This window comes from Crocodylus porosus, unplaced genomic scaffold (assembly GCF_001723895.1).
Source record: "Crocodylus porosus isolate Cpor-Errol unplaced genomic scaffold, CroPor_comp1, whole genome shotgun sequence".
Lineage (NCBI taxonomy): Eukaryota > Metazoa > Chordata > Crocodylia > Crocodylidae > Crocodylus > Crocodylus porosus.
Genome location: NW_017728950.1, coordinates 67,734,313 through 67,747,556, shown reverse-complemented (window position 1 = coordinate 67,747,556; position 13,244 = coordinate 67,734,313). Strand labels below are relative to the sequence as shown.

Here is a 13,244-nt window from a genome sequence, read left to right as displayed (position 1 = left end):
AATCTACACCACAGAGAATTTTACAAGTACTTAATTTTAAAATCCTTGCAACAAATATAAATATTTGACTAGAATCCCAGTTGACGTAAATTAGCTCAAAGTCACTGGGAGCCTTAGGATCAATAAAGGACAGCTCCGCACAAAATCACCAGTTGTGGTGGAGTGGAGTTTATGTTCTTGAGAAATCAGGCATATCTCTCTTAGCAGCAAAAATATTATCAGCAGACAAACAGCATCAACAGCATAGCTAAATGTTAGAGTCCAGTAATTAAATCAAATTTACTCTCTCAATCAGATAGAGAGAATTCATACCTTTTTATACAATGCCTTCTCATCAGAATCCATAATACTTATGTTCTTTAATTTTGCAATCACTTCAGTAGCTGCTTTTCTCATGACCACTTGGCTGTCCAGACCTTGAAAACCCAGACAAAATGGTTAACTGGTATATCTGTTAAAAAGTTGTGTACGTACACTTTCAAAGTTTTACTCTTACCTTCAATGTGAATTTCAGATATCCTGTGTTTTTGTTCTCTAATAAAAACCCGCAAACAGGATAAATCTGCACAGATATGGAGATCCACAACATCCTCATATTTGGATTTTTTTGACTCTGTAGGAAAATTGCAATCAATACTAAATATTATGGCTTCTCTAATAGCAATCTCAGTTAAAAGATACTTATGCAGTTTTTAGTCTATATTTTTATCTGGATTAAAAAATAAAACCAAATGCATACAGTCCATATCCCTTTCTACAACAAAATATGGAAGCTTCCCAGAGCAAGGAAAAGGAAAATATAGAAGGTAGCCTCTCTACCACCTTCATGCTAAGTCTGCTGTGTACTTGGCCTGTGCCAATGAAATAACTGAGTATATTTACATCACCTGATCCCAAATAAGTGAAATGACAGGTAAGAAACAGTGATTTGCAAGTAAGTCCCATTCATATCATGATAATGCCACCAATATAATATGATTTTATTAAATTGCACTACCCTCGTTTAAAATCAACACCAATAGTTCTCAATTGGGGTATAACTTATGTGCACTTTTTTCTGGGAGATACCATACAGGGCTGCACTAAAAGGGCTGAGGCAAGAGAGGGCTCACCTGCCTGTTTTATGCTTTATCAGATAACGCTAATGAAGGAGGAGTACATGCTTGTGCTGCAGCCCTTCCCAATCTGACTGTGCGCACGGATTCTGGGGCACTTATCTGGTGGCAGTACCCCATCTTAAAAACACTGAAGCAAGCTAAGGGACCAAGCTAAACCAGAGGTACTGCCAGGTTTAAAGTTGTGAAAGGGTGTCCTGAATCTAAAAAGACTGAGACTCACTGATCTACAAACACAATGTCTGACATCAGGAATCTGTAACATTTATAGGCAAGTCAGACAGGCATATATAGCAAACCAGAAAAGAGGGATTCAACTGGACTCCAGAGCAGCCACCAGTCAACTAACTTACTGAATACTTCATCAGTTTGGCATTAGTTTTTACTCAAGAACTACATTTACTTGCTTACTACATGCAACTTTCTTCCCAAAAATAAGCTATCCAAAACTGATGTAGGATCATAAGACTATAGAAAAGTAGAAGAAAGAAAGTAAAAGTAAAAGGAAGCTCATGAGGCCATGTGGTCCAGGCCTCTCCTCAAAAGTAGGATCATCCCTGACCAAAGCATTTCAGTCAAATATTGGTCTAACCTGCTCTTGCAAGTATCATAGGTATAGTGATTCCAAAACTTCTCTAGGAAGCCTGTTCTAATGTTCAGCTACCCTCAGAAAATTCTTCCTAATTTCCAACCTAAAATTGTCCTGCTGCAGTTTAAGACCACTGCTTCTAGTCCTATCCCCTAGGGCCACAGAGAAAAGTGTTTCCAACATCTTTATACACTCTTGTCAGGTATATAAAGACTGTTATCAAATTCCTACCTCAATCTTCTCTTCTCCAGACTAAATAATTTTACTCCTTTCAGCCTTTCCTACTAAGTCACACTTCCCAAAAGTCTAATAATTTTTGCTGCTCTTCACTGGACTCTTTCCAAGCAGTCTACATCTTTCTACAAAATTGGATAAAAATACTCCAAAAGAGATCTCAATAGTCCCGAATGGAGCACTAACATCACTGCTCTTGATTTGAAAGCAACACTTTTAGTAGAACACAATATGCTGCATTTTTGTTAATTTTTTGTTTTTGTTTTTTTGCAACAAGCACACTATTGGCTCATATTCATCTTATGGATCACTATACTCCCTAGGCCCTTCTCTGTAGTACCACACCCTAACCAATCTTTCCCCAGTCTGTATTTTTGCATGTGATTATTCCGTCTCAACTGCACAACTTCGCACTTGTCCTTGCTGAATCTCATCCAATTGATTGAGGACCATTACTCCAGTCCATCTAGGTCATTCTAGATTTTAGTCCTACCCTCTGGAGCAGCGGTTCCAAATGCGGTGCCCGCAGGTGACATGAATAAAACTTCAGAAGAATACCAAGTAAAAGGGAAGTTGGATTTTGAAGTTGCGGATCTAATGCAATTTTAAGTAATGGATGAGATGATCAGATTAATCTAAATTTGAAACTTTAATATTCATATTGGCGCCTGCTGCTTTTTCTTTTAAATTTGAATGTGCCCTTGGCATGAATGCTGGGAACCCCTGCTCTGGAGTATCTGGAAGCTCCACTAAATTTGGCATTATCTACATGATATTTGCTAAATCTGCACTCAATCCCATTGTACAAAACATTAACAAAGATGTTAAACAATATCAGGCCCAGGACAGAATCACTGGGGTACCCCCTTGATACTTCCTCCCAACTAGACATTGAATCATTAATGAGTACTTGTTGGGCACAATGATGCAACTAGTTATGTATCCACCTTAGAGTATGTTTATGTAGTCCTTAATGGGACTGCTGTGGGAGACAAACTCTTAGCTGTTTGTCTCCTTCCACGATCTTTGCTGTCAGTTACACTTGTCATCTGGTAACTGACTTTATTCATGAAGACTGAAGTAAAAAGGCATTAAATACTAGACTGTCTTCTGCATGTGCATATCTGAACTAAGCTGATTTCCACACGCAGCAAGGGCAGTGCCTGCTCTTCAGCATTAGTTGCTCAGCTAAAACTAGAGGTTTAACCCAATATGGCAGCAGCTGTACAGCAAAGGGAGAGCAAGCAATGCTAAAAAATATGGGTTCTGCCCCTGCTGCACATGTCCAGCATTAAGCCATGACTAAAAAAAAGATAATCCTTTTTCCTTCATTCTGTCTTCCCCAAACAAGGTGTATATCTTATTTGAGGGCATGAGGTGTGCAAGAAAATATGGTAAATACAGAACCTTTAATTTTCTTTATAACCACTGACAGTGTAAATTATTTTTGAATGATACTAAAGAGCTAGGTTCACACAGACAAACGCATCTAATTATTAATTTTCTCCTACAACAGAGGTAGGCAAAATACAGCACACAGGCTAAATGTGACATGCCAACTGATTGGATCTGGCCCGTGGGGGGGTGGGGGTGATCCACCTGGGGCTAAGCCGTCTCCGGAGCAACCTATGCCATGTGCCAGCCCATGCCCACAAGCCCCCTCATCTCCAGCAGCAGCTCCTCGTCTGGTACAGGGTTTCAACTTTAGCTCCGACTGCCTTCAACCCACTCTGCCTGCCGAGTAGATGAAAGGCAGCTGGAACCACGTCTGATGGGCCAGGAGCTGCCTGGCTGAAGCTCACTGCCTTTCACCCACTCGAACCACCTGTACCTGATGGGTGGAGTGGGTGGAAGGTGGTCAGGAACTGGAGCCAGAGCCTGAGCCCCAGGTGGTAGGGCAGGAGCAGCCCAGCTGAAGCTTGCTTCTGACACAGAGCGGTGCAGCAGGAGCAGGAAGAGGCTCTGCTGAGAGTGAGGAGAGCCGAGCAATACCCAAGTGGCTGCAGCCACACTAGGAGCAGCCCCATCTGTAAGCTGTGCATGCTGGCTGGGGCCAGGCTAGTGGGCACAGGCGGCCCTGGGCAAGGTTCAGCCCATGCAAAGTGCCACAAGGACTCTGCTGTATGCACCCTGTGCCCCCTCATTCCCTTTCTGGCTCCCAGGACCTAGCGCCCAGGCAGCCCCCTCACACATGCCACCCACGTACTCCATACTCCCCTATGGGGCAGGGGCTGCTAGAGCTCTTTTTCACTAAAACTGGAGAATGCATAAAGTTATTCTTCCTCTCCCACTTGCAGCCAATATGTTATTCTTTCTTGACTACTTCCAGCCAAGTACTTTTCCTACATCTTCAAAGAAATATTTTCTCTAGTATCAGGAACCTGTTTTCACTAGTACAACTGAGGCAGCTGTCATGTTTCAAGTAACGTGGCAAAGCCTAAGTGGGCCTTCACTAACCTAATATTTCACACAGGCCATCAGTTCACTCATTCACAGTGTTTCATAAAATTAGGAATAAGACCTTAAAATTATCTTCTGCCTTTTTAAAGAGAGCATAAATTAGGTAGAGGAAGAGATAAAAGGCAGAGCAAAAGAAGGAAAAAAATCTTACTTAATTTCTTAAGGACATCTTTTTTCTCCTCCTCTTTTTCTTGAGCTAGTTCTTCTGTTACTTTAGTCTCTTGCTTTGGTAAAAGATTATTTAGGTAATTCATAGCATTCAGAAGTGCTTCAGTATGCAAATGAACATCCAAGGAAGAGAAATTCACCTAGAAGAAATTATATTTATTGGGAGTATATTTTAAAAGTACACAAATCAAAGTATGCATCATACCTCAAATGAAAGTCATACCTTTAACAACTGTAGAACATTCTTATAAGTAGTTTTCAGCTCTGGTCCATTAATATCAGCCTATTCCCCCATAGAGAGAGGGAAAAAAAGAGAGAATAAATAAAAAATTGTGAGCCTCATGTAGAAAATTCACTGGAATAAACATATTTAATACAGGTCAAAAGTAACTATGAAATAGATTTTTTTTTAATATTGTACATGTAAGCAGTATTTTATAGACTAGTATATAAAAGTTAACAAAAATTCAAGAAAACATGCATCTAAGTACTACTAGTAAAGGCTTGTGAATCAAAGTTAACTTTTTGGTTTTCTTACCTTTGTGTACTCCAGTGTAAGAAGATCATCTTGCGTGTTATCCAAAGTTGTAACGATATAAACAGGTTTGTCATCGTCATCTTTAAAAAAGAAAAAAATATATCTGAAATGACATGTATTACATTTTCCGTCAAGAAAAAAGGCAAATAATTGCAGATGTCTGCAAGTCCTTTGATCATGTACAAAAACATTTACATAGTAATAAGCCTGACCTTCAGCTTTATTTGTATGCATCTGATCAGTAGCAACTCACTGGCCCCAAAATAACTAAGCCTTTCTATTAATAGTAGCAGCACTCAAATAGTTAATGGCAACATTTGGATTTTTATCATTATGCTTTAGAGGTAAAACCACACTGTGATGAACCAAAGCAGAACTCAACTGCAAACCAGATACAACTGAATACAGCCATGTTTCTGGCAAATTTTTCCTTGAAGTTATTTGAGTCAATGAAGTTCTAGATTTTGCACAAAAGCAGTGCAGCCTGGTTGCACACAGACTCGATCTTTTTCATGATCACTAAATTTATCAATACAAGATACAGAATGATAAAAAATTAGGGTTGGAAGGAACCTCACATAATCTAATCTAACCCCCTGCTCAAAGCAGGACCATCCCCAATTAGAACATCCAGGCCAAGGCATTGTCTAGCAGAGTCTTAAAAACCTCCAAGGATGGAGACTCCACAATCTCTCTGGGTAACCTCTCCCAGTGTTTTACTACCCTCCTAATGAGAAAATTCTTCCCAATATCTCATCTAAACATCACTTGCTGCACCCTGACATGGTTGCTCCTTGTTCTGTCATCTGCCACCACTGAGAGAATATGTAGTACATGCAGTATAAATGCAATTCTCACTACAGTTACAATCAAGTCTCTTACAAGCATAAATCAGGTTCATGAGAGTTTGCTTCTGGAAGTAATGTTAAATTCAATCTGGTTCAGAAATAGAGAATTTTATGAATGACAATGTAAAAGAAATATTCCCCACGATTTTTTTCTCCCCCTACTCCTGTCTATATTAATTATGTGCTTGAGGAACAGAAATGGCTATTACCTGACACTAGGAAAGTAGACACGCTTCCCAAGAGTTGAATTCTTTAACATTTTAATGATATTACTCAATTTTTTATCATAAAGCAGATATTTACCCATGTACTCTGGACATAACAGACAGACTTCTTTAAGAAAAGCATGTGCAGACATATCAAATGTTCTTAGTTTAAGTTCAGTGCCTAATCCTAAAACTTTTAGCTGCAACACGGGCTTTTCAGTATCATCATCATCAAGACGACACAACTGAATTAAGACCTAAAGAAAAAGAACAACATAAGGCAAGTGATAATTATGAGACATTGTAAAAAACAGTTGCATTAAAGTTTACATACAGCAAATAACAAATTCAAATATAATTTTATTCTTTCAGATGGAAGAAGTTGCAGCAAAAGCTCTGTAAATGATTGCAGCAATATTTGGAAAGCAAAAAGTTGCAAGTTAAAGTAGGAGAAAGTACTCAGAGATTTTTTTGAGCTGAAGAAACAGGAAGTGATAATATCAATAAGGATTGCAGAACAGTTGGAATCCTAGAAGTGACACAAACAAACAAAATGGTGAAGGTGAAACAGCACTTTTATAAGCAGTATATATTTACCAGAACGAGACATACCTCAGGTATTTCAAATGTCAATTGAAGGTCTGTCATATTCTTCAGTGAGTCGTGCTTATGTAACCTTTTTTTTCTCGTGCTGTTCGCTCTTGTGAGGGAGCCAGATGATGCTTCAAAAAATGGCATGTCCTCTACAGGACTACTTGGAGCATCATAAAATTCTTCTTCGGATTCTAAATATTAAGTTACATTAACAAATTCTTAATTTCAGTCAACATTATAATATGCAATAATATGATCAGTAATTTCTTTGAAATAACATCTATAAACAATTACATGTAGAAGTATATGTCTCTACGGCATCCTTGACAAGCCCAGGACCACTGCAGAGCCTCATCTTCCCATTTATTCACAGACCTACCCTCCACCCAATACCAAGCCTGACAGACAATTAGGCAGAGCAGACAGCTAACATCCATCTTCAAGGAACGCTGAAGCACTGCTCTCAGGTTCTTCCAAGGTAGAAGTGGCAGGGGGCATCTTTAAATACTGGGAAAATTTGTAAGCTATACCATGTTAAGTTTACAAAACGAGACATTAAAATGATTGGTCCCCTCACAATCTATATTGTCTGATCCTGCAGAATCAGGATTTTGTGTTCTCTCATATCACACTAGTTTCTACAACAATCATTTCACTGCAAAATAATACAGGAGAAAATGAGGCACAGAGGGGAAGCCCTAAAACAAACAGATATTTTTTTCAATTGCAAAAGGTATTCGTTTTGCATAAATTACTCCTCCCTCCACAAACATTTTTTTAAATTTAAGAATATTGTTTAAAAAATAACAACCAACCCCTGACACTTGCTACTAATTACAAACTTCCAAGTTGCTTTTCTATGAACATACTAGCGTTTGAAACTTACTTTAATGTACTCCTATATTTTTTCCCCATTTAAAAAATTCTTAGTCAATATTAAAATGAAAATAAATTGTACAGAAAGTTCTCACACTCTTGAATACAAATTAGAGCATGAAGAAAGCAGGGATCCCATAAAGGATACGTGAAAAATTCCATTTTCTGTTTGCTAATATAGACACAGAGAATATTAGAATTTTTGGTATGGGAAAAATATTAATCCACTTCAAATTCTTCTATAGGTTACTTATGCCTCTATCACTTTTTGCCTGCGATACAGAGAAGAGCATGTATCTGAGCCTGAAGTGCACTGTGCTCGGGATACAACTAATTCAGAACGCCGCAGCATATTTCAGCACTGTCACACTGAACCTGCAACTCACTCTCCACACTGGCTTCCTAGAGAATTTAAAATCAAATTCTTGTCTTGATTGTTATCTTCAAAGTGATCCATGACCCGGGGCCAGGAAGTCTCAAAAACTCCCTAGTGCTCTAGGATTAAGCCTGATAAACAACTAATTTATCTGGCACAATGAAACTCTGTACAGCAATAGCAGAGGTAGCCTATGCAAGGGATGATACAAGACTGTTGAATGGACTCCCCCATTGAATAAAGGATACCACAAACTTCACCTCCACCCTAGCCAAGTACAAGGCATTTTCTATTTCAGATGCAAAGCCTTATATATGTTAATAAACAAAATAATCACAGAGTTTTTGGAGTCCGATAGCCGATTTTATGGAGGCATATCGGCTCACACCAATCCAATTTCCAATACAGCTGCAACCAGCTGGTAAGTCTGTCATGGTGGAAGGGGAGGGAAGGGGTGTAGAGAGGCATACTAAGGCTCCTGAGGTAAGGGAGGAGTGGAGCTGGGACTGCCCAACCAGGGTGCAGTGGGGTGGACCCACAGCTCATCAGGGGGCAAGGAGTGGGGCGTGGGGTGCCTCCCACTGCTGCGTGCACCTAGAAGGGCATGGGGGGAGTAATTGATGATCCCCCTGTGCCCTCCTGGGGTGCATGCAACAGTGGGAGAACCCCTGCCCCGCACCCCCTGGACGAGCTGTGGCTTTGTCCTGCACCCGCCCTGGCTGGGCAGCCCAAGCCCCTCCCTTACCACAAGGAGTGTTGATTTACCACCCCATAACCCACCCTTCCACCACAACAGACTTACCAACTGCGTGCAGCTCTCCAAGCTGCCGAGCCGTGGTCCTCGCCGTCTACACATTGAACTGGGGCATTTATTGGCTACATCAGGCCGATTTCTGATACAATCAATTTTCTTTATATTGATGCCGATCCAACAGCTTTAAACTAGCCTCACCGGGGGAAGGAGCCACAGGAAAACAAGGACACCACCCGAGCAACACAGGTGACAAATGCAAGGAGTGCCCATGTAAGAAACGGGTCCAATCGGGGGGTGGCACATGCAGCTAGGCAAGGCCTTAAATGCCTATATACCAATGCTCGTAGTATGGGGAACAAACAGGAGAAACTTGCCCTCAGAATAGCCAGTTCAAACCCAGACATAATAGGGCTTACAGAAACATGGTGGAATTCATCCCATGACTGGGCAGTTAGCATTAGGGGCTATAGGCTTTACAGGCGGGATAGAGAAGGAAGGAAAGGCGGGGGTGTGGCGCTCTATGTCAAAGAGCAATACACATCCTCTGCCAGCAGAATGGGGTCAGAGGAGGGGCAAGCTGAAGTGCTCTGGGGCAAGATTCAAGGGGGCCGTGGAGAGAGAGATTTGATGGAAGGGGTCTACTACAGACCCCCCAACCAAAGGGAGGAGCTGGACCAGGAATTTTCAGGCCAGCTTGCAGAGGCACTTAAGGCAAGGGATGTAGTTGTCATGGGTGATTTAAATTACCCAGACATCTGCTTGGAGGAACAGTCAGCCAGGTCGGACGGTTCCAGCAGGTTCCTGGCCGAGATACAGGACCTCCACATAATTCAGGAGGTGCACAGTCCAACCAGAGGAAAATGCCCTGTTGGACCTGGTCCTGGCCACAGGTGACGACCTGGTAAGGGGCCTCCAGGTTCTTGACCACCTGGGTGATAGCGATCATTGCTTGCTGGAATTCACCATCCAGCGCAGGGTGTCAGGGGTCTGCAGCAAGGCAGTAGCCCTCGACCTCAGGACGGCCAGCTTCAACGAGTTGAGAATAGTGGGAGAGGCGCTGGTGTTCTCGAGAGCACAGGAACCCAGTGCCCAAGATGAGTGGTCGTTCCTTAAGGAGACGATACTCAGGGCCCAAGGGATGACCGTCCCAACAAGAAGTAAGGGGGACAAGAGTGCCCGAAAGTCCCACAGCTCACCAAGGGCATCCGGGAATGCCTGATTGCCAAAAAGGCGGCGTACACCTGGTGGAAGGGAGGTGCTATCACCAAAGAGGAGTATACCTCCTCTGCTTGGGCCTGTAGGAGGGCTGTCAGGAAAGCTAAAGCAGACAGAGCTAGGAATAGCGTCCAAGATCAAAGATAATAAAAAGTCCTTTTTCAAATATATAAGGAGGATAAAGAAAGCACCGGGAAACGTGAGGCCTCTGCAAGATACTCTGGGCAATCTGGTGGTAACCAGCAGCACACTTATAAGATGGGAAACTCCCTTCTTGAGAGCACAGAGGCAGAAAGGGATCTTGGAGTCATTACTGACTTCAAGATGAACATGGGCCGATAATGCGAGGTCACGGTTGGCAGAGCTAACCGGACCTTGTTGTCCATCCACAGGTGCATCTCAATTAGGGCCAAGGAGGTGATCCTCTCCCTCTACATGACACTGGTCAGGCTGCAGCTGGAGTATAGTGTTCAGTTCTGTGCGCCTCACTTCAGGAGGGACGTGGACAACATGGAGAGGGTCCAGAGAAGGCCCGCCCACATGATCTGGGGACAACAGGGCAGACCCTACAATGAGAGACTGCGGGACTTGAACCTCTTCAGCCTTCACAAGAGAAGGCTGAGGGGGGACCTGGTGACTGTCTATAAACTCACTAGGGGGAATCAGAAGGGTTTGGGAGAGACCTTGTTTCCCCTAGCGCCCCCTGGCATAACAAGCAATAACAGCCATAAGTTGTTGGAGAGTAGGTTTAGATTAGACATCCGTAAGAACTACTTCATAGTTAGGGCGGCTAGGATCTGGAACTAACTTCCAAGGGAAGTGGTACTGGCTCCTAACCTGGGGGTCTTTAAGAAGAGGCTTGATGCCTACCTGGCTGGAGTCATCTGAGCCCAGTTTTTCTCCTGATCAGGCGGAGGGGTTGGACCTGAAGATCTACAAGGTCCCTTCTGACCCTACTTCTATGATATGAACATTGGACCGATGTATTGGTGCACCTCTACAAGATACAAATTGTTAATCAGGGAGCCGGGTTTTCTGTTTCCTGCAGAAAACCATGGAAAACTATGGGTTTTCCCCTTTGAAGAGGAAACCACAGGTTTCCCCTTGCAGGGTAGTAGAGTTCCAGCCTGCATTGAGCTGCTTGGAACTGGGGGGCATTGGGGGAGGGCAATCAGAGGCAGGTCCAGGGAGGTAAAAGGCACAAAATCTGGGGCTGCGGGACAAGGGGCACCACTCACAGCCAGCAATACAGCCAGGCAGGGTGGTGGGAGTAGCTGCATGCAGGTAGGTCTATGGGACAGGGGGGTGGGGGACAGGAAGGGCAGAGTTTGGGGACTGGCCCTACACCATCGGGGCTGGGGGCTGAGCTGTGGCGAGCCTGAACTGGCCCTGAACCATCAGGGGTGGCCCCAATAGCACAAGGGCAGTCCAGGCATGGCAAAGCTTGGTGCATGGCTCCAACGGCATGGGGCTGGTCTGGGCCTCAACCGCCAAGTTCTTGGACCAGCCCTGTACCATCAGGGCAAGGGCCAAGCTCCAGAAAACCCCAGACACCCACCCCCTGCCTTACACACACCCTACAAATCATGTCGGGACTGGCAGCAGCAGGGTACAGATCACACTGGCAGGGTTGGGGGGTAGTGGGAACTCTGCCACCCCCCAGCCCTAGCAGGAGGTGGCACCATCCCCCTGCCCCATCCCCCAAACCTAGACACTGAGCCAAAGCGATCCCAGCTTTGGCCCAGGCCCCACTGCCTGCCCTCCAAAGGGCTGCCTAAGGACTTCTTCGTAGTTTACCCCCTGCCAGCCATGGAGACTGCCCCAAGCCTTCCACCCTTTCACGGCTCTCGTGGGTATGCCCCCAGCCTCCCATCACTCAAGACTCTAGAACCCAGCCTGCCTCCCTTTCTCTCTACATCCTACATGTTACAACAGCATAAGGTGCTAAGCAAGCTTTGGAAATGGGTTTTTGGAACTAGCTAACCTGATACGTAAGCAGTCGTAAGAATAAGAGTCCACTAAATGAGAAAGCAGTAGTATTTATTTACTGCTCTTTACCTACATTGAACTCCACTCTCTATTACTCAACCATACAGATTAAAGGAGTTGAGAAAAAAAGTGTAATAAAAATAGCAAGTTCAGAGAAAATCCTGAGGATTTGCGATACTGCAGTGAAGCATATCTTTGTGGCAGCAGTGAGTATGTCATGTTATCTTTGGGCGTCTTCATGTGAGCCAGTTTTCTGGGGGTTTTTTAATAGTTTAAAAAATTGTTATAAGCAGTTTAATGAAGACTAAACCAGTCACCTCAATCTGACTGGTGGGGTAACTAATGACCTCATTTTACCAGTAACCCAAGTCTAACCAGTGACAAGTCTATCTGGTGGCCCTAGTGATTTGGGTCACTCCAGGTTTAGGTCATCCCAAGAAGCCAGGCATGGTTCCTGTTATGGTTTGGCAGGACAGATCAAATCATGGTTCAGTTATGGTTCACGTTCAAGTGAAAAAAAACAAAACAGTTCAAACCAGTTCTTAGGTTCTGGTTCAATTCTAGTTCCACTCCCAGTTAGAGCAGGGGGCAATTGAACAGACACCCAGGGAAACTGTAAACTCTCCAGCACTGGAGCTGTTCAAAAAGAAGCTTGGTCAGCCATTGGTCAGGGATGTGCCAATGCTCTTCCTGAGACTCAGCCCTGGAGGGTGCTGCTACAGGCTCTGGCTCAGGGTCAAACTGATGCTGCACTGAGGTCAGGGATGAATTTTCCCCTGTTCAGAGTGGTACAGACTGGGGGGTTTTGCCTTCCTCTGCAACAGGGGCACAGCCTCTGCCTGGGATCTCACAGCAGGCAGTATCAGCTGGCACCTAGCAGTCTTTTGTTGCCCCCCCAGTCTCCACCCCTGTGTTCCATGGCTCCAGTAGGGGTTGCCACAATTTGCTTTAGGGTGAAAAGGGGATGCAGGTTGGGAGTGAGGGGCACTAGCAGGGCTGTGGCTTGAGAGTGAGGGGTCAAGGCATGTCAGGGCCGCTCAATGCCACAAAGCAGCAGGAGGTAGGGGAGGGAATAACTACAGTTGGATACAAGCCCTGATGCAGGGGGCCCTCCCAGGGAATGAGTCAGGGATAGGTAGGGGTTGTGGGTCTGAAGTGAACGGCACCAGCAGGACTGGGTGGAGTGGGGGGCTATGGATTAGGAGTGAAGGGCACTAGCATATCAGGGCTGCTCAGTGTCACAAAGCAGGGGGTGGGGGGAGGGGTGGGAAAGAAGGGAGAG

At 44.1% G+C, this 13,244-nt stretch overlaps 1 protein-coding gene across 2 annotated transcripts in view; it reads right to left on the bottom strand.

The window, feature by feature from the left end:
* Positions 1–13,244, bottom strand: part of VPS13A (vacuolar protein sorting 13 homolog A) — a 168,734-nt gene that overhangs the window by 93,554 nt on the left and 61,936 nt on the right. For both annotated transcript variants that reach the window (XM_019554917.1, XM_019554916.1), the window contains exons 25-31: positions 6,771–6,943; positions 6,256–6,415; positions 5,105–5,184; positions 4,790–4,849; positions 4,550–4,706; positions 497–613; positions 313–416 (exon numbers count right to left, since the gene is read on the bottom strand). In XM_019554917.1, the coding sequence (XP_019410462.1) occupies positions 313–416; positions 497–613; positions 4,550–4,706; positions 4,790–4,849; positions 5,105–5,184; positions 6,256–6,415; positions 6,771–6,943 (851 nt within the window). The remainder of the gene's footprint in view (positions 1–312; positions 417–496; positions 614–4,549; positions 4,707–4,789; positions 4,850–5,104; positions 5,185–6,255; positions 6,416–6,770; positions 6,944–13,244) is intronic.